We start from the raw sequence: 20,723 nt of genomic DNA on the forward strand, positions 1-20,723 counted from the left end.
ATCCTTAAAACATCCACAAGCGAAAGCTCGCCAGTACACTGGCTCTATTAGTCACGTCTGACTACTAACAATTTGAGGGGGGGGGGTTTCCTTCTTTCAACTTAGGGAGTTCGTTGGTAATTCTGATGGCTGATATGCTCATGTGCTCTCAGTCACAGAATCAGCATTTGCAAATGTGACAAATTTGTATTAAGAGGGGAAAAAGAGAGGCTCCTCCTGTTCCTCCTCCTCCTCTCCACATCTGTGAGAACAGAAGAGTCTACACTATTGCACTAAGTCAAGTTGCAGCAAGGATGAAGCTCTGTGGTACAAGCAGGCTAGTGCTAAAGCTGCCCGTTTCCTAATGAAACATATAACCCACTGCTACTATAGCAAAGGGGCTTCTGAGTGCACCCACTGGCTAAGATGAGAAACTAACTTCAGGACAGGAACCTTGAGGGTGGGGTTTAACATAGCAGGATTTCAAAAACAGAACACATTATTGTCCCGCGTTGCCAGAAAGATTCCCGTTAGTACAATGTTCGCAATGGAATGAATCAGGTGCCTATACAAATGATACAGAATTCCCCATGACTTGTAAAAATGCTCACATAACACGGTATATCCTAGAATAAAACTTTAAGAGCTAAAACTCTCATAGAGTGAAAGAAAGTTCTGAGTTCCTTAATCTTACCCCCCTCTCCTAGACATAACTATGCAAGTGAAAAAGTGGTGAAACTACTAAGCCCAAAGAAGATCCAAATTAAAAGTTTTGCTTTCCCCTTCCTCATGCATTCCTTGATAGAGCCATCCATCACGGGTAAGTTATCTCAGGAAGGATCATAAGCCTGATGCAATGTAATTACTGATCTAGAAGTATTGCATTACACAGCATGAAAAGAACTGGCAACTCTCTTTTATGCCTTATGAAGCAACTGACTAATGATTGAGTATTGCAATTAAAAAGGGGAAAAAAAATGAGAAACCAGAAACCAGACTATTCCACAGTCCAGTTGCACAAGCAATGGAAGTGTGGGTAATGTGTAGTGAAGACATTTAAGATAACAAGCAGTTTGTGGCAGGATGTGTGTGGCACATGGCCAGTGTCGAGTGATAACCAAGAGAAAAAAAGGACCCCTGCCTTTACCATCAAGTGTCATCCGTGTGTATCAAAGTCAGGGCTACACAGTATAGGTGCACCCCATGCATGTAGACAGTGCCACTGGTGAGCTGTAAGTCTCAGGGATATAGAAATAACCTGCCAACAATACCAGCTGATCCCAACCCCAAGCAAAGAAAACAGAATACAACTCTCAGCTGTTCTCTAAGGTTTCACTAAAGGCTCTAGCTATTTTGGGGGACATTCATGGAATTTTAAGGAAAAAGTTTAATTTCTCAAGAAAAACTAATGTAAAATATGAGCGGTCTTCAGCATTAGGGACAGAACACTACATAATAATCGCGGGGTTTGGCAGGGAAGGTTATTGTGACACAGACTTCATTTGAGGAAATCAAAATTATTCAGGACAAGCTTGAGAACACACCATTTTCTCTGGCAGCAGAACAGTTCAGAAAGGGATCTGCAGTAGCCACTCCTGACGGTTCAGTAGACATTTGCTAAGAACATTTGTTTCACGCCTGAGAAGCACACTTCTTTCAGTAATAAAAAAATAACACTTTATTTGCAAAATAAAAGTAATTACATAGTGATATAAATAAACTTACATGTACAAATAATCTATGTAAATCCCACAATATATATTCCCATTCAAACTCTTGAATGTCAAAGTGGGCCACCAAAGTTATCTACAGACACCAGAATTTCTAAGTTCTGCCTTAGCAATAAATGATTAAGTTTATGTTCTCATACATGAAGATTCAGTTATTAATTTTCTACAAGCAAAATGTACTGAGTAGGAACACAACCCACAGCCTCAAAGACACTTTTGCAAATCCATCCAGAGAAGAACACACTTCACATTAAAGGCATTACTTTCTGTGGTAACACAATGTAACACGCAAGGCCTAGCTTTAATCTTATTTCTTTATGACAAATGCAAATTTATATTGAAGGCTCCTATGGATTTAGAACAATACTCGTAAAATGACAAGATACAGCTATCCCTTGATCCTTAATGTGGACGTAAAGCTATATAACAGAGAATGCAAGAAGACATTAACACTTCTTCTCTTACACTGAAATGCAGCTTCACACATAAGCTCCATTTACACAGGCACATTGACTTTGCTGAGCACTGTTCCTCAGCACCTTTAAAAATTTGAATACAGTAACATTCAACTGTGGCCAAAAGAAAGGGGAAAAAGGGTACTGTCAAGGTATAATCTTCACAGTATCAGAGCAACGTAAAGCAGGGTTTTTGCAAATGGTGAAATGCTTTGAAGACCCAGTTGCCCAACACTTTTAATGAAATCAAGTTAACTTTTAAAGAAAAAATACAAACATCAATGCACAAAGCACAGTTGCTCAGGCCAAATTCACTGCAAATGCCCTTCCCGCTGAATTCGCAGGCGCTCTTTTTCAACTTGTAAGCGTTCTTTCTCAATTTGCAGCTTCTCTGATTCAAACTTCAGGAACTGCAGCCTCTCCTTCTCTAATTGTAAGCGCTCCTTTTCAATTTTAAGTTTTTCCGTTTCTAGATCCAGAGGCGGCACAGTGGGCTTTTCCGCCTGGCTGGCATCATTTTCTGGGGAGGGTTTTTCAGCATGCAGAGCCTCAAGCCTCAGTTTCTCTCGCTCCATCTGCAGCCGCTCCTTCTCCAGCTGAAGCCTCTCATGTTCCAGGTCAATGTGTCGCAGCCGCTCTTTTTCGATCTGCAGCCGCTCCTTCTCCACTTGCAGGCGCTCTGCTTCGATATCCAGGCGCTGTTTTTCTAGTTCCAGCTTCTGTTTCTCCAGACTGATGAGCAAATGGGAATCCTCATAAACCAGCCTAGCTTGGGCAGAGCTTAGATTGCCAAACTCTTCAATGTGGGTGAAATCAGGAAGATCATTTTCCTTTTTGGAGTCTGGCAACACTGAGGACAAAATTTCCTCTTCTTCCTCAATAGGAAACTAGGGAAATCAATTGAAGTATTTACTGATTATTTTTAATATTGTTATAAATTGGGAAAATAAAGATAGTCTACATTTTACAGTTACAATCCACATGTTTAATCCAGAGTTTCATTTGGATACTGCCTGTGTAAACCATATGGTAAGGTTTTACATATTTATACAGAAGGTGGTCAGGCATGCTGTAAGGCTTAAAGCGGATGTTATGGTGATCAGATAGCTGCTCAACAACACAAAAGAAAGGGCAAAAAACCAACCCAAAACTGGAATTGGATACCTAAAAGGTTGAGGCTACAAGCATATATAAAAACGATTAAACAAACTATATCTTTAAGAATACAATGCACCTAAATAATTCATTAAAAATAGGCCTTTAGGCCATACAGGTAACACACTGTATGGTACACATTACAGACAATGCAGTATCCTCTTAGTGACACTGACTGGGAACAATAAATTAATGAAATTGAATCAGACATGTTTCAGCCACAAAGGCCTTCTTCAGTGGGCCCAATTTAATACCACATACACACTATATGAAGGAATCTGTATTGCACTTTACCTTTTCAGGTCATGTGGGTGCATTCCAAAATAACTCCTGTGGCACCAAACAACTCTATGGGAGTATTACATCTGGCTACTGATCTTTATAGCTCCACCCAAGGGAATGTGAAATAATATACTGAATACAGCAGTTCCTTCACCCACAGTGTCCATATGTGTACTGCAACAGTAAATTAATCACTTTCTCTTTCATGAGCAAAGACAGAAAGGGCAATCTCATCCCCTCCCCACACTACAGCCGCCCAACAAATGAAGCTATTAGTACACTGAAATCCCCTGGAATAAACTTTCCCAGGAACAGAAATGGTTCTGGGGGGAAAGGAAGCAGGAAATATACACTGTGCTTTCCACCTTTCATTCACAGAATCCAAATCAAAGCATCCAATTAAAAATCAAATTAAATAAATGTAGATTAAGTTGACACTCCCAGTTAAATATGTAATTCTAGCCGCCAGACCAAAAAGATACATTTTATAAAAGAGTATCTCAGGCTAACACAAAACTTTCAGGAGTGATGGAACACCATCATCTTCTATATCATCTGCTTATCCAAAACTGGCACACATGTCACAACTAAGACTGCTTTCTCATCAGATGTAAGAGATTATGGGTACAGTTGTCACTGTACAGTAACTGGAAATTATATAATAAAAGGAGCCAGAAAAATATCAAAATCACACCTCACATATATAAAATAGCCTTACAGTACAAGAACTACTCACTTCAAAACTCTGTGGATCTTCCTCTTCTTCTTCTACTTTGACTTCAGTTAATGATCCACCCGCTTCCCGGAAATCTGTGATATTCTGCCATTCAAAATTAGATTCATTTGGAAATCCAATTTTCTCATCTATATCTTCATTGAGAGAATCATCCAAATCAGAGGAAGGAAGATGAAACCCAGCACCTACAAGCTTGATGTTGGAGTTCAACCGCTTTCGCTTCATAAGAGCTCTCCAGTCAAGGTATCGTCTTTTCACTTCTGTCCCTGTCCTTTGCTCTCCTTCACCCACAGCATTAACACACTCTGCTATTTCCTCCCAAGCTTTCCGCTTCATTTCATTAATTGTCGTATTTAGTTGCTTAGAAAAAAGCACTTCTCTCCTTTTTCGGATTTCCTTAAGTAGCGTTTGAGTTTCCTGAACACTAAAATTGCTTTTTCTTTTCCTTTTTAGTTGTTTCATCTTTTCCAACTTTCAACGTACTTGTTTCTGTAACAGACAAAAGAGATTAGTAGTGAATTCCTTTGTTTCATAATAACCAACCTGGAACTCTGTATGTTCCTAAACAGTAAGGAGTTGTAACTTGTAAATCTTTGAATCGCTTACGTGTAACCAGCAAAAAGATATAGATTGCATTTCAGCCAATGAATTCAGCTCCACTAAACAATAATATATCCAAAAAAGTAGTTTTAGAAATGCAGCAAATTGTAGCAACACAATTTTATGACAAATATCCTAACACAATTAAAATTCAACACTGAAAATAAAAGGGTTCTATCTTAGATGCACTTTTTTGCCATCCTCACAGTTGACTTGTGGTGATCTGTAGGGCTTTCAAGACCAAAGATGTTCAGAGGTGATTTGCCATTGTCTACCTCTGCATAGACTTCCCTGGTGGTCTCCCTTGCAAGTACTAAGCAGGGGTGATCCTGTTTATATTCCAAGATCTGGCTAGCCTGGGCTATCCATGTTATGGCAGATAGTTATAACATATACAATTACAATCAGTTCAATAATATTTGTTTGGGGAAAAACTGGAAATTTGTTTTTAAAAGTATACCGTATAAATTATGTACATCCTTTCTAACACTTACTTTTAAATAGGTGCTGTTAGTTTCATTTAATTTCTTCTGTTTTAATTTTGTAACTGTAGGTTAACACTAGTATTCCAGGATAAAAGCTAATTTATTTATTAAAACATTTCAACATTGTTGAACATTGAACAGTTCAACATTGCCCCCAAAGAGAAGAGTAATTCACATGACTATGGAAGTCACAGAATAATTCACATGACTATGGAAGTGTTTTAAACATGACCATAATTAATTATAAGTTTCACAATAATAATATGGTTATTTAACTAGCACATATCAGACTTATTGAATTAATTAAATAATGCTTTAATACTACTTGATTATCATATATATCCAAAAAAGTATTCCCATATATGCCCTGAAGAGCATTATGTTCCATGGATAAACATCTCCTGGTTGTCCCTGGCCCAAAGGACGTCCAACTTGACTCAACCAGGGCTTTTTCTGCCCTGGCCCCTGCCTGGTGGAACATGCTCCCAGTTGAGATTAGGGCCCTGTGGGATCTTCTTCAGTTCCACAAGGCCTGTAAGACGGAGCTGTTCTGCCAGGCCTTTGGCTGAGGCAGCGGACGTCTCTATATGGCCTCCCTGAGGAGGTTGTCACCTATCCACCTATCCAGTTAACCCAAATAATATACTAAAGAACTGTACAACCAGTGATTGTCAGAAGTGTGATTGGGTTTTAATGTTTATTATTGTTTAAATTACAAACTTGTTTAATTTTAATCATATTTATTCTACTGTTTTTATGATGTTACCCACTATGAGCCTGCTTGTGGGATGGGCAGGCTATAAATACAAATAATAAATAAATTTGACAAGTTGATTGACTAGATCTTTTTTGACTTTGATTGACTCAAATCTAAGGCACCATAACTAAGTTCTAAATTACTCTGATGTGCTTTACCCAACATCTGATCCCTGCAATGCACACAAGAATCGTACAGTGTGCTAACTTCCAATCTGTCAGAGCAGTAGATGAGGTAACTGTCCTGCCATAAGGACAACTGGGGCAAGGCCAACACAACTGTTAGAAACAACATTGTCACTATGCCACCTCTTCTGTATTTCGAAAACAAACAAAATGGATTCAAGTGGGTAGCCATGTTGGTCTGAAGCAACAGAATGAAGTTTGACTCCACTGGCACCTTTAAGTCCAACAAAATTTAATTCAGGGTATAAGTTTTTGTGTGCATGCACACTTCATCACACTTGTGCAGCTGCAATCAGAGAGCCATTCAACCTTAAATCAGACATAACTGTGCAAGGAAAATGAGCACTGGGCAAGAGGCACTGTCACAGAAATACTGAACAAGGTGGTCATGTTTCGTCATGGCAATTGCTAATCTATGTAATTCCATATATGGAACTATCTGCTGGAATTAATAGGGGGATTTAGGTTACAGTGAAGAGCTCTTTTTCCTTAAGCAGTGTGCTCTCGATGGAAGTCACCTTCCATTTTAGGTCCTAAGAGTGCAAGTAAAATTGCGTCAGGGACAATGTTACATATTGATGGTACGTATTAGTTCCAGTATATACAACTACTTCTGACACAAGGCCAGATATATTTATGGCCACAAATAGAAACAATTCTATATGGGAACATTCCAATTTTGGTCCTATTTTATTTATTGTTAATTGGTTACAGGGACTTTGTTGCTTGTTGTATTTTGCACTATCTGACCTCTGAAGAAGGCTCTTGTGAGTCAAAACGCGTCAGGTCATATACTGTCTTTTTTTTGTGTGTGTTTGTAACTTTGAACATTTTATGAGGCTTTATTTGGGCCCCTACTAGGTTTTTATATGTCTTTGTAATAAACACACTTTCTAATTTCTGCCTTTTATTTTGCCAGTTCAATTAATACTACTGCCTCATTTTACATTGTAGATTCTGCCAGCTGTGCCACCCAACATCCCAAAGGGAATTTCCTCAAGAAGTGACAGTTACACAGCACTCAGCCACAGGTCTAAGAGGTGCCTCAAGTACAAGGAAGGACATTTGGCCTCTGATGGCTATAATTCTGTTCAGTCTGAAGGCAAATTTATCTCTGGGCTTCCATGCCCAGCCAACTGAATTTAGTAAGACCAGGAGCAAGGAGGGCTTTGGATACCATACAAGTCATAAGAAACACAAACCCGCCTGACTAAATGACTTCAGCACCTTGAGACCATTCGCCTTAGAAACCCTTTGGGGCTTTGGTCTTAAGTAAGGTCATGATAAAGGCTTACAGTATTACAGAAAACTAGTCAGAAATTTATCTCTTTCATATAATACTAGAATGCAGGGCTACCCAATGAAAGTAATTGGCTGTAAATTCATACAAGGATGTTCTACTTCACACAATGTGTTATTTTCGCATGTGCTGCCACAAAATATGATAATGGACAACAGTTTAGAAGACTGTTAGAGCTAAGCTCTAATTGACATGACAGGTATATCAGTGGTTATTCACCATGATGGCTAAATGAAACCTTCAGGCACACATACAACAATACATTGTCATTTGGGCAAACAATGGTGATGGGGTGAGGACTGCTCACAGTTCCTATTAACATCTGACTAGCCACTACAGAAACAGAATACTGGACTACATAAGCCCTGGCCTGATCAAGCAGGACACTGTTCCACATGTCAAATGTGACATGGGACCCTGTTCTTTTAATATAACTTTTGCATAAAGCTTTAACAGTCTACTCATAAATTTGGGGTATCCTGGAATTGACTGGAAAGAAATTCCATCTAAAAAGAACACAGAATCCCTATGCTGCAAAAGTTGCTTCCTTTTGTCTTCCAGGCTGGAAGTTTTCATAAATTGAGAAAGCACTATTTAATCAGAAGCATCAAATAATACTGAGCTTTTGACACAGCCAGATAAAGCCTCACAGCATTTTCCTCTAAATCATAACTTTAGCAGTTCCTTGCAAGAGATATCCCATCAAGGCTTGTGAATTATCACTCTTTGCGTGGATTCAAGTAATCAGGTGTTTAACTTCTTATGAAATAGGGGACACTCTGCTCTGATGAAAAGCATACCATTATAATTATATAAATGCAGCTCAATTTGCAGTATCTTTGAGTCTAAAATTCTTTCAATAAAATCTCATTAAAGGATAGGAAACTGAAGCAAAGAGAAAACAAATTTAAAGTCAACTGATCAGTATATGATATTTTTAAAGTTCAAATTCCATCTTAAAAATTTAATTTACAACATATAATACAGTTTTTCTTGTACTCTTCTGTTCTCCTAATTTTAAGGACTGACTTCTACATTCAGTTTTGAAGTGATAAAGTATACAATTCACAAGGAGACCTCACAAGCCTTTGGTTTTTTTGCCACAGATAAAATTTCATTTTTATGAAAAAATGCTGTATAGTTGAGGTGACTTTTGACAAGGTGAATTTCAAAGGTAGAATAAATCCTTAAAAACACTGTATGCAGTTATTTAAAAAAATAACTTCCATAATCCACTGGGAGTGTGATTCAAGGGCACATAATACAGCTATGAAGCTGAAGCTAAGCATTTATAAGTCTGGTCAGTGGTGCATGGATGAGAAACGACTTAGGAATTTTCTGCAAACTGCCTTGAGTTCCATTAAGGAAAAAGGTAAAGGTTTCCCTTGCTCAAAAGTTAGTCGAATCTGACTCTAGGGGGCAGTGCTCATCTCAGTTTCCAAGCCAAAGAGCCACCGCTGTCCGAAGACATCTCCATGGTCATATGGCCAGCATGACTAAACACCAAGTTGCACAGAATGCTGTTACCTTCCCACCGAAGCGGTACCTATTTGTTTACTTGCAATTTCTTGCTTTCGAACTGCTAGGTTGGCAGAAGCTGGGGCAAGAAACGGGAGCTCACTCCGTCACGTGGCACTAGGGTCTCGAACTGCCGAACTTCCAGTCTGCAGCTCAGTCTTAACCTCTGAGCCACCTTCCATTAAGGAAGTAGTATATAAATACAGTACACAAATAAGAAAAATGGGAAGAGCCTATGAATCACAAGATCCGGAAAGTTATTTGAAAATGATTCTATATATTTGCTAGGTTCCAAAACACTGATAAAACATGATTGTCATGCTGTTTTTTTCTTGTTAGGCTACATAATGAGCTCCAACACATTCATTGAAACATGGGGGAAAGAGCTAATCCAGGCACACATAATTTAGACCTTGACTTGACCCAACATCAACAAAGATAATCATTGTGATATATCTTATTTGTCTGTGCATTTTGTACAAACATATTAGGCACAAACCCAGGAGTACATTTAAATGAATACCTTATATACAACCTAGAGTGAAAAGTCTAGATATCAAAATATACAAGCCTTCAGGATGGAGCCAAATAGTTGAGAAGATTTGCTTTATCATAGCTTGTTGATGATCAAAACAATAATTTAGGAGGCACACCACAGTCTGGCCCTATAAAAGAAACCGTAAGAGATTTGCCTTTTCTTGTGGAAAGTGACTGGTTTACTACCTTGGGTTGTTTCACTGAGTGCATAACAGACAGATGCAATTGTCTTTGTTGTCATTCTAGTTACATCATTCTGTGATACAGACTGCAAAGGGCCCAATTTAGTAAGATTATTTAAGAAGGAAAATGGGAGTACCAACATCTAGTTAGTTCTGTTTCTACTACCAGTCATCTTCTACTGGCAGTAAAACATGCAGACTTTTATAAAGGACTATTTAATTTTATAGGCTTGGAACCTATGAACGATTCCATACATGCTAGATAATTTGTGTTATGAAACACACTTCCCCCTCTGCTAAAGTTTCATTTGCAAAATATCAGTGATTTTTAAATGGGTGATTGCACAAATCGAAGTTTTAGTGTTAATGAAGTGCACTCCATAGCAGAGATTATCTAGTTTGCATGGAACTCATTCACAGGATCCAAACCCAAGTTACAGACCCAAATCCAGAGAAAATTCATTCTGTAAGTCATAAGAACATAAGAGACGCCAATGTTGGATCAGGCCAAAGGCCCATCCAGTCCAACACTTTGTGTCTCACAGTGGCCAGAAATACCAGTGCCATCAGAAGGTCCACCAGTGGGGCCAGGACATTAGAAGCCCTCCCACTGTTGACCCCCCCCCCCAAGCACCAAGAAGACAGAGCATCACTTGCCCAAGAGCCCCTATCTATACCTTGTGGTTAATAGGCACTGATGGACCAACAAATTGATTTCAATTCAAGTGCAACTAGCTATGTTTGGATCTGAAGCACTGCATCTAATCTTCTTCTGATGCCCTCTGCAGTATTATATCATACCCTTCATATTTGCTTCTATCCAGTCACTCATTATGTACTTTAGCCTCTCTAATATCCTGATTTCAGAAGTACAAATTTTTCCTTTGTAGCCTCTAACTTTGTCACATTCCCTGTTAATCTCAGCTTTTAGCCATAACACATACAACATATTTTCCAGATGTATTACAAAAAAATTAAAATGCAGCAATGAAAACTCACAATAGTTCAATGCACAAATTATCTTTGTAAAAGCTTTATATATTACTATCTTTGTCCAGGTATCCTCATTATCTTCCTGTTTAGTGCCTGCCTTGATGTTTTCACAAGCAGCTCTCCATAACAATTCTGCTATGTCTTGAGTAATAGCAAATTTACAAAGCAGCATTCTGTAATATAGTTGAAGTTCTTTTTCTGGTACATTGTTCTGCATTTCTCAATACTAAATTTCATCTGCAATTTTCATTCCAGCTCTTCATGTGCTGCAAAACAGTGCTATAATAATCACAGACTGATTTAAGCACACTTCAATACATTCTTGATTAAATATATATAGATACTCAAAGTATATCCTTTGTTCTCATTATAGTTACAAGTAAAATCATCTCAAAACAGAAATCTGGGAATAAACCGGAGATAGTGATGAAACCTTGCATCACAAATGTTAATCCCAAATTCCAAGACACTTTCATTTACGGATCAGGTCCCAGAACTTGCAGGTCCAGTTTGAATTAATTGTAAATTGGTCTTTGAATTCCTAAAGCTTAATCTAACAGTTAGACTATTTTTTTCTCTATATGCCTGAGAAATGCATCTGCTTGCTCTGTATTATGTTAAAATAAATGGAATAAGAATAAATGAACAATTTCTGTTATACAATATAATGTAAGAAGATACTGTGAATGCAACCAGGTTGGTTAATCTCTTTTTTAAAAATTACCTTTAAATTTATTACTGCATGGGGGAATCCAGCAAGTAAGGAATACTGAGTAGGGATGGTCACGTGAGCCGAGGGTCATGCAATCGCACCTGCACAAACCTCCCACAACCCTCCATGTTTTTTGCAGAGGTTTGTGTGGTATACAAACTGGTGCTGATCAATTAATCGGCAAAGCAAGAGGGGATGGACTTCCGGGTGAACTTACCACTTGGACTTTACTCACATGTGGCTTGCAAAAGCCATTGAAAGGGAACGTTCCCTTTAAATGGCTGCACTGCACAAAGTCCAAGCAGTGAGTTCTCCCAGAAGTGAGTGAACTTGCCACTTGGTCTTTACTCACATGCAGTGTGTCTTGCAAAACCATTTAAAGGGAACATTCCCTTCCAATGGCTTTTGCAAGATCTTCCCCCTTCCATTTTGCTTGCCTCGGGGAGCCGCCCCCAGCAGAAAGGAAGGAGGAAAGATCTGAGATTTCCCCCCCCCCCATGCATCACGAAGCTCACAAAATGAACCAGTTCAGTAAACGGGGTGGTTTGGGAAGGTGTGTTGTTTGTATAACCCCATGAACCAGAAACCGAGACAAACCGCCATTTTCCCAGTTCATGCCCATCCCTAATACTGAGTAACATTTACACGGAACAATTACTTTACACCACAAAAGTGAGTGAGCAGGTAGATGGAACAGCACCTACCTAATACAAATGCCTTTTAAGTGCTGAACAACTGAATATGGACCAAACCTGGAACAGGTAGGAGAAGAAAATATACCAATTAGGGATGGACATAAACCTAAAAATTCCAGTTCAGTTTAGGGCAGTCCCTAACCTGAACCCCAAACCGAGCCAAAAATGCCCTGAACCAGCCAGTTTGGAACCCCCCTTTCCACAGCCAGGAGAAAGGGGGGGTCACAAACATCCACTTCGAAGCAGGGCGAGTGAAACTGAGGGGCTGAAATGGCTGGCAGCTATTTCACCTGTCTGTTTTGCTTTCCCCTGCTTTGAAGCAAGGGGAAGCGAAACCAACTGGTGAAATGGCTTGCAGCCATTAAAACCTAACAGATCAGCTGTGGACCGTGCTGCTCAGCTGTTACGTTTAAATGGCCTGAACAGCCAAACTGGACAAAAGTCTGGTAAATATTCAGAGAAGGCCAAGTTTGTCCCGAATTTTGGCTCATGAACCAGTTTATGCCCATCTCTAACACCTACAATAAAAAATAGGGTAGGAGTCCCTATTTCGGATGCCTCCTCATGCCTTAAAGGTAAAGGTAAAGGTTCCCTTGCTCGAAAGCCAGTCGAATCCGACTCTAGGGTTGCGGTGCTCATCTCCGTTTCAAAGCCGAAGAGCCAGCGCTGTCCGAAGATGTTTCCGTGGTCATGTCGCCGGCATGACTAAACACCATGGCGCACGGAACGCTGTTACCTTCCCACTGAAGTGGTACCTATTTATCTACTTGCAATCTCTTGCTTTCGAACTGCTAGGTTGGCAGGAGCTGGAACTAGAGACAGGAGCTCACCCTGTCTTGCGGCACCCAGGTCTTGAACTGCTGAACTACTGACCTTCCACAGCCTGCAGTTCAGCGTCTTAACCACTTGAGCCACCGCACCTTACACCATAGCAAATAAAAGAAGCAATCTGTCCCCGGCATTACTGTCAACTATCTTTCCAATACCTGAAGTTGAACCAGTGATCTACACATGTGGCAGAAAGAAGCACTAGAACAGACTACACCACTTCAGAATCTTTAATATTCCTCTAAACTAGGAGTCCCCAACAGGTGCCTGCTTATACCTTCCCTAGTGCCCACCAATTGTTTTTAAAAAGTGGGTGGGGGATTTCTGATTCGCAATTGAAGATATGATTGGTTGTTCAAACTTTTTAACAGCTGCTTTGACAGCTGCTGCCACTACAGTTCAAGGATCTTCACTGGAGGTAAGCTGGATGTATGGAAAAAAGTTAAATTGTATGTTCATTTTAAAAGGCATCCTAGTACGCAGAGCTTCAGTCTGATATGTTGAAGAGTCACAACTAATTATGCTTAACCTCACCCCCCTGACATGTCGTGGTTGACTCAATCTCCTAAGGCAACTATTTCAGAATTAAGAAAATAGGAAGAGCCCTGCGGATTCAGACCAGTGGTCCATCTAGTGAAGCATCCTGTCTCAAACAGTGGCCAACTAGTTCCTCTGGAGGACCAACAACAGGGCATGGAAGCTGAAGCCTCACGACTCTCAAATTCAGAGAATTTGTGCCTCTGAATGTGGAGGTTCTCTTCCGTCACTATGGCTAGCAACCACTGACAGACCCATCCTCCATGAATCTATCTAATCCTTTTTAAAGATGTTTATTCCTGTAGCCATCACTACATCCTCTGGCAGCAAATTCCACATTTTAATCATAGAATCATAGAGCTGGAAGGGACCTCCAGGGTCATCTAGTCCAACTCCCTGCACAATTCAGGAAATTCACAAATACCTCCCCTCCCACACCACCACCGCTCAGAAGATGGCAAGAAACCCTCCAGGATCCCCGGTCAAACTGGCCTAGAGAAAATTGCTTCCTGACCCCAAAGTAGTGATCAGCACTTCCCTGGGCGTGTAAGAAAGGGCCATGAGAACTAAGCACTGATCCAACCCTTCCTACCCTCCCTCTCATGATCTGCCTAAATTCACAGAATTAGCATTGCTGTCAGATGGCCATCTAGCCTCTGTTTAAAAACATCCAAAGGAGAGCCCACCATCTCCAGAGGAAGCCTGTTCCTCTGAGGAACCAATCTGTCAGGATGTTCTTCCTAACATTTAAGCCAAAAACTCTTTTGATTTAATTTCAACCCTTTGGTTCTGGTCCGACCTTCTGGCACAGAAGAAAACAACTCTGCACTATCCTCTATATGACAACTTCAAGTACTTGAAGATGGTTATCATATTACCTCTCAGTCATCTCCTCTCCAGGCTAAAATCACTTGCTATGTAAAGAAGTATTTTTGTCTGTCCTGAATCTACTGCCCATCAGGTTCATTGGATGCTTCATGTTCTAATATTTTTAGGAGAGCAAGAAAACTGTCTCATTGTCAACTCGCTGCACCCCATGCCTTTTATAAACCTCTATCATGCCTCCCCCCAGTCATCTCTTTTCTAAATTAAAAAGTCCCAGACTCTTCAGCATTTCCTCACAGCGCAGGTGCTCCAACCCCCAATCATCTTGACTGCCCTCTTCTGTACTTTCTCCAGCTCTGCAATGTCCTTTGTGAGATACAGTGACCAGAACTGTACACAGTAGTCCAAAGGAAAATGCACCATAAATCTATACAGGGAGATTATAATATTGGCCATTTTATTTTCAATCCCTTTCCTAATAATCCCTAACAGAGTTTTGTCTTTTTCACTGCTGCAGCACACTGGATTGACATTTTCTTTTTTTTCTTTTTTTTAAACCCTCAAAGGGGTATTTTTATTATTTTTTTAATGAGACTACAAAACTACAAAGAAAAATATAGGAAGGGGAACTACATCTATGGATAAAGGAAAGATACCCACACTAACTAAAAACCCAAGAGTGGGAGACCACATCCGTGTTAAACTAAATATTAATATTCAAAGTGTTACTAAAACAATATACTTGTAGAGTTCTTGTTTTTCACAGTTTCTGTATTAGTAAGTTAGTTATTATGAGAGAACTTTCTGAGCATCTTCTTTACTTCAAAGGGCCATTTATCAGAGTCCTTCTGCCCTTACTTCGGCTTCCTGTCTCTAAAGTCATATACGGTTTTCATTGCTCCCGCACCCATTTCTGCTACAGAGTCCTCATCCGTTCCCGAGGCAGCTGAGTCACTTGACTTAGTTTCTTCATCTTTAGATCCTTCCCCCGATCCCAGCTGACATCTCAGGAATTCTTTGGCTTTGAAGATGGAGTCTATCTTCTCTCTTTTATTGTTGATTTTAAAGACAACACCTTCAGGGATCGCCCACCGGTACTGTATTCCATTTGTTTGAAGAGATTAAATCCTTATAACCAGGGCTTTTTTGTAGAAAAAGCCCAGCAGGAACTCATTAGCATAATAGGCCACACCCAACAGCAGAAACTCATTAGGCCACACCCCTGAAAGCACAGCTCATTGGCATATTAGGCCACACCCCCATGTTACCAGAAGTGTGCTCATCCAGCCACACCCACCTTTTGCTTCTTATTCTGTTTACGAGAGCCAGCTTGGTGTAGTGGTTAAGTGTGCGGACTCTGATCTGGGAGAACCGGGTTTGATTCCCCACTCCTCCACTTGCACCTGCTGATGTGACCTTGGGTCAGTCACAAGCTCTGGCACAGCTGTCCTTGAAAAAGAGCAGTTTGTGTCAGAGTTCTCTCAGCCCCACCCACCCCACAGGGTGCCTGTTGTGGGGAGGGGAAGGGAAAGGAGTTTGTAAGCCGCTCTGAGACTCCAAGTGAAGGGCGGGGTATAAATCCAATCTCTTCTCTTCTTCTTCTTCTACCTTGTTTGTTGTCCAAACCCAGGGCTTTTTTGTAGCAGGAACTCCTTTTGCATGTTAGGCCACACACCCCTAATGTAACCAATCCAAATACGTTTCTGCTGTTGGGTGTGGCCTATTATGCTAATGTGTTCCTGCTGGGTGTGGCCAACTTGGAAGCCAGCCGGAACTCCGTTCCTGTGCGTTCCTGCCCAAAAATAGCCCTGCTTATAACTCTTCCTCTTTAGACGAATTTCAAATGGAATGCCTTTTAAAGTCTTGATGATTGTATTCCCGATTTTCAGTGGAGTTGCTTAAGTTGCCTTTAATATGGCATTTCTGGTCTGTCTTCTTGCAAATCTGACCACAATCTCTTCAGGCAGGCTATTTTTTAAAATATAATTGGAGTAAGCCTGATAGGCCATCTCCTTGTCTTTTATTATTTCTTCCGCTGGTAAGCCTGTCACTGGAGCAATAATCTCGCCCAGAGTCTTCTTCCGATCTTCTTTTTCTGTTTCAGGAACTTCCTGGAACCTGAGAATCATATTAGCCTTTTCCATTTGCCGCTGTAACAAACGATTTTCTTGGAGATTTTGTTTCGTTTCAACTTCTCCCATTCTTTTCTTCATCTTCTTGCTTGAGGTGTCCATCTCTGTAAATTTCTCAGTCACAAGTTCTACTTTCTTTTCCGTTTATGCCAGCTGGCGCTGTTGTAAAGCGAAGTTTTGATTTAAGAGGTCAGTTGCTGGTTACTACCATCGAGTTGGTCCATCACTGGCTTGAGCATATCCGCTAACAACTTCATGACGTCAGCTCCCTCTTCCGGCCTCGGGCTCTGACTACCCGGTTTCGTTTTAAACTTTCCTCAAGATGCCGCAATTTTTCAACTTTGTTTACACTTTCAAACCGCTTCACCCGGGCTCGAAGAACTCGTCAATTCGCTATCTGCGCTCAAGTACGTCTCTCAAAATACACACGCTATTTATTTCCTCCCGCTTCGATACGTTTATCTGTTCATGCGCTTAAGAGGCGTCCCTCTTTGCGCTCCACTTTTCCCACCGGGGTGTGTGTGTGTGTGATCTGCTTATCAATTAGTCCATTTACTTAGAACACACTGTCGCCCACTTACCCAATTTGTGGAGATCCTCTTGGAGCTCTTCACAGTCAGCCTTGGTTTTCATCATCCTGAATAATTCTGTGTCCATCTACAACCCTGACCACTACACTGTTCACCCCTAGTTCCTGATCATCTCCCTTATAAATAAAAGCCGAATGGTGGTGGCACTTCTCTAGAACATTCCACACGCTCCAAAATCAGTTCGCTCTCTGATCTGTCATTCAGAGGGTCTCCCTATCCACTGGCTGCTTTATCTGAGTCCTGCCTCCAACATTCTAAACATTTTGCTGTTCCTCTCCCCCCCATAGCCAGTCAGAACACAGAGGTTATTTGCATATGCAGCCTCTTTGGCCTTTGCCTCAGAACACAGAAGTCGTTTGCATATGCGACTTGATTGGCTTTTGCCTCTAACATTCTAAAGAGTTTGCTGTTCTGAGGTAAAATGTGTCCAATCTCCAGGTGAGGGCTGGAGAGCACTCAGAATTACAACTGCTTTCCAGATGGCAGAGATCAGTTCCCCTGGAGAAAATGGTGGACTCTGTATCCTTATATGCTGCTGAGGTGGCCCCCGTATGACAGCCAATCGACATAGCAGTTAGGGCTTCAGATAACAGGAGAGGCTGCAGGTGTGTGGGGGGTGGAAAGCTGAAGAGTGAGGGGGAAATAAAGGAAGGTTGATGATTGGCTGGGAAGGAGATAGGGTTGCCAACAGGTGGGAAATTCCTGGAGATGTGAAGGATGGAGCCTGGAGAGGGTGAGGTTTCAGGAGGTGTGGGACCTCGGACAGGTACAAAGCCATAGACTCCACCCTCCAAACCAACTATTCCCTTCTGGGGAACCATCGTTACCAATCTCCAGGTGAGGACTGGAGATCACTCAAAATCACAACTGTTCTTTAGGTAGCAGAGATCAGTTCCTCTGGAGAAAATGGTGGACTCAGTGTCATTATACCCTGCTGAGGTCGCCACAGCAAATTGACACTGAGTGTCCAAGGCCTGGGCACCCACCCAGAGCCTCTTTCTAGAGGCCATTGTATTTATTTCCACAATGGGCCTTTTTCCTAGTTTGTAAATAAATTAAATAGTACCAGCCCCAGTACCAATCTTTGTGGGACCCCATTGCTTAATTCCCTCCATTGTGAGAACTGTCCATTTATTCCTATCCTTTGCTTCCTCTCATTTAACCAGTTTTTAGACCATAAGTGAACCTGTCCTCTTATTTCATGACAACTAAGTTTACTCAGGAGTCTTTGGTAAGGTACCTTGTCAAAAGCCTTTTGAAAGTCCAATGTCTACTGGGTCTCTACATGCTTGTTCACTTTCCCAAAGAACATCAAAAGGTTGGTGAGACAGGATTTCCCTTTGTAGAAGCCATGCAAATTTTCCCTCAGTAGGCTTTGTTCCTCTATTCTGTTTTTGACTACAATTTCTACTGATTTGCCTGGGACAGATGTTAGGCTGACTGGCCTGTAATTTCCTGGTTCCCTTCTGGACCTGTTTTTAAAAATTGGTGTAATATTTGCTACTCTCCAGGCTTCTGGTACAGTGGCTGTATTTAGTGATAGGTTACGTATACAGATTTGTAGATCAACTATCTCACAACTGATTTCCCTAAGAACTTTGAAGTGTATGCCATCAGGACCTGGAGACTCATTGGTTTTTAATTTCCCCAAGAGGTTCAGAACTTCGTCTCTCATCTCCTCAATTTGACTCAGTTCTTCAGACTCCCTTCCTGAAAAGAGTGGCTGTGGCATAGGTATATGCCCCACACTTCCCACAGTGAACAAAGAAGCAAAACATTCATTGAGCTTCTCTGCCATCTCCCTATCTTCCTTGGCAATCCCGTTGTTCCTCAGTCATCCAAAGGCCCAACTGCTTCCTGGTTTCCTGCTCTGGATATATTTAAAGAAATGTTTATTGTTTGTCTTGATGCCTTTAACGCCCCACTCCTCTAAATTAACCACACCCCTCCGTACAAGTAGGAAACTGTCATAGTAAGGAAACATATTCCAGCATAAACTTTCACAGACAAGAGCCCAATCAACTGAGCCGCCCTGAGCCTTTGGGGTAGGGCGGGATATAAATGTAAATATAAATAAATATAAAATAAATAAATAAAGTATACGCAACAGACCCTCACTACAATTTTATGTAGAAAGCATGAAAAAGGCAAGGTGAAGAGGCCATAAAATGCAGGAAGCACAGGCCAAAATGCAACCAACATAAAATAGTCAAGAAAGACTAAACAAAACACTAGCTTGTTTTTTAAAAAACAAACAATAGTTACCTTACAGAGGAATAGTGTCAACAAGTCTTTAACGTGTCACAAGGGGTTAGTTATTGCTGCAATAGACCAACCCCAGAACTTCTTATAAACATAACCATGGATATTTCTTCTCGTTTTCTACTTGTGGGGAACGATTTTAAAGAATACATGTGTGCAAGGAACTATTCTAATCCTTCCACCCAAAGCAGTATAGCCCGAGAGTATATAGCAGGACCTTAAAGACTTACAAAATTTGTGGCAGGGTAGGAGCTTTCATGAGCCACAGCTCACTTGTTCAGATCCCCTGCCACAAATTCCGTAAGTCCTTAAGGTGCAAATGGACTCCTGCTCTTCTCTGCTGCTGCTACAGGCAGACTAACCATCTTGGTCTAGCCCCCTTCTATCACCAGAGGGCTCTACCGCTTTTTCTCTCTGTGACCGAGATAGAAAAAGAGCTGAGTCGGGAGAAATGGCAGGTTTGGTATTATAGATGCTGCCTGCGCCTCAAGAGCCAGGCACGGTACGGCCCAAGGGAGGGGAAATAACGTCTCTCCCAGAGCTTGCTAGGGAAGGGGGCGAGGCTGTGCACCGCGCGCCCCCTCCCGCCTTCCGACGGCGGAATGAGGAGCGGCTGGGAAGAAGCGAAGGCGGAAGGATGCCCCACAGGAAAACTACGCAGGGTGAAGGGCGGGGAGAGGAAGAAACAGCCAAGTTTCCCTCACAGCCAAGAAACCCAAGCTGCGCGCGCTCTGCCCCACCGCTCCCCACAGACTGGCGCGCGGCTCCTCCCCTTCCTTCTATCCTACCCACCCCCCGCAGCGCAAAAGCGACTCACCTGCGCGCAACGCTCCCCCCTCGGAACGCCGGCCTTTTGACCCACCCCCCCTGCTGCTGGCGAACCCGCTTGTCACTCACCCTGCCACGTAGCGCTCTCATTGGCCAGGAGCCTCCCGCTCGTCATCCGCGCGGCGCACGCTCTCCAACGGTTCCAACCGCCCCCCTCTCTCCTCATTCCCGAACTCGCGCAACTTTGCCCGAGCGGCGCTCATCCCCCCCCCTCCCGTCTCCCTTTCGCCGAGAGTCTCCTTCTTGTCATGTCTATTGGCTCGAAGATCCGCTCGTCAACTTTCATTGGTTGCGGGAGAGGGGGTGGTCGCCGATCCACCCGCCCATCCTTCCCGCCCTTTCCAGTCTTCCATGGAGAGAGAGAATGGGACGAGACGCGGGTGGGGAGGGGGGGGCGTGGTCGTAGCAAGCCCGCCCTTT

General features: G+C 41.8%; 1 protein-coding gene across 2 annotated transcripts; it reads right to left on the reverse strand.

The window, feature by feature from the left end:
• Positions 1-1,983: 1,983 nt before the first annotated feature.
• On the reverse strand, positions 1,984-20,452 carry MSANTD4 (Myb/SANT-like DNA-binding domain containing 4 with coiled-coils). 2 transcript variants are annotated; one of them, XM_015412892.1, is made up of 3 exons: positions 20,373-20,452; positions 4,338-4,826; positions 1,984-3,051 (listed from the first exon to the last, which is right to left on the reverse strand). In XM_015412892.1, the coding sequence occupies exons 2-3, from the start codon at positions 4,797-4,799 to the stop codon at positions 2,476-2,478; spliced, it is 1,038 nt and encodes a 345-aa protein (XP_015268378.1). In that variant the 5' UTR covers positions 4,800-4,826; positions 20,373-20,452; the 3' UTR covers positions 1,984-2,475. The 2 variants fall into 2 exon arrangements, with proteins under 2 accessions (XP_015268378.1, XP_015268377.1); XM_015412891.1 differs by lacking the exon at positions 20,373-20,452 and adding an exon at positions 20,293-20,354.
• Positions 20,453-20,723: the final 271 nt, after the last annotated feature.

The sequence above is a fragment of the Gekko japonicus genome, unplaced genomic scaffold, assembly GCF_001447785.1.
Source record: "Gekko japonicus isolate JY-2015 unplaced genomic scaffold, Gekko_japonicus_V1.1 scaffold1448, whole genome shotgun sequence".
NCBI classification, from domain to species: domain Eukaryota; kingdom Metazoa; phylum Chordata; class Lepidosauria; order Squamata; family Gekkonidae; genus Gekko; species Gekko japonicus.

Coding starts and splice junctions, on each gene's coding strand:
- MSANTD4 (XM_015412892.1), bottom strand. CDS start 4,799: ATGAAACAACTAAAAAGGAAAAGAAAAAGCAATTTTAGTGTTCAGGAA. Junction 3,052..4,337: donor AAGATCCACAGAGTTTTGAA/GTGAGTAGTTCT, acceptor TGATTTCCCTAG/TTTCCTATTGAGGAAGAAGA.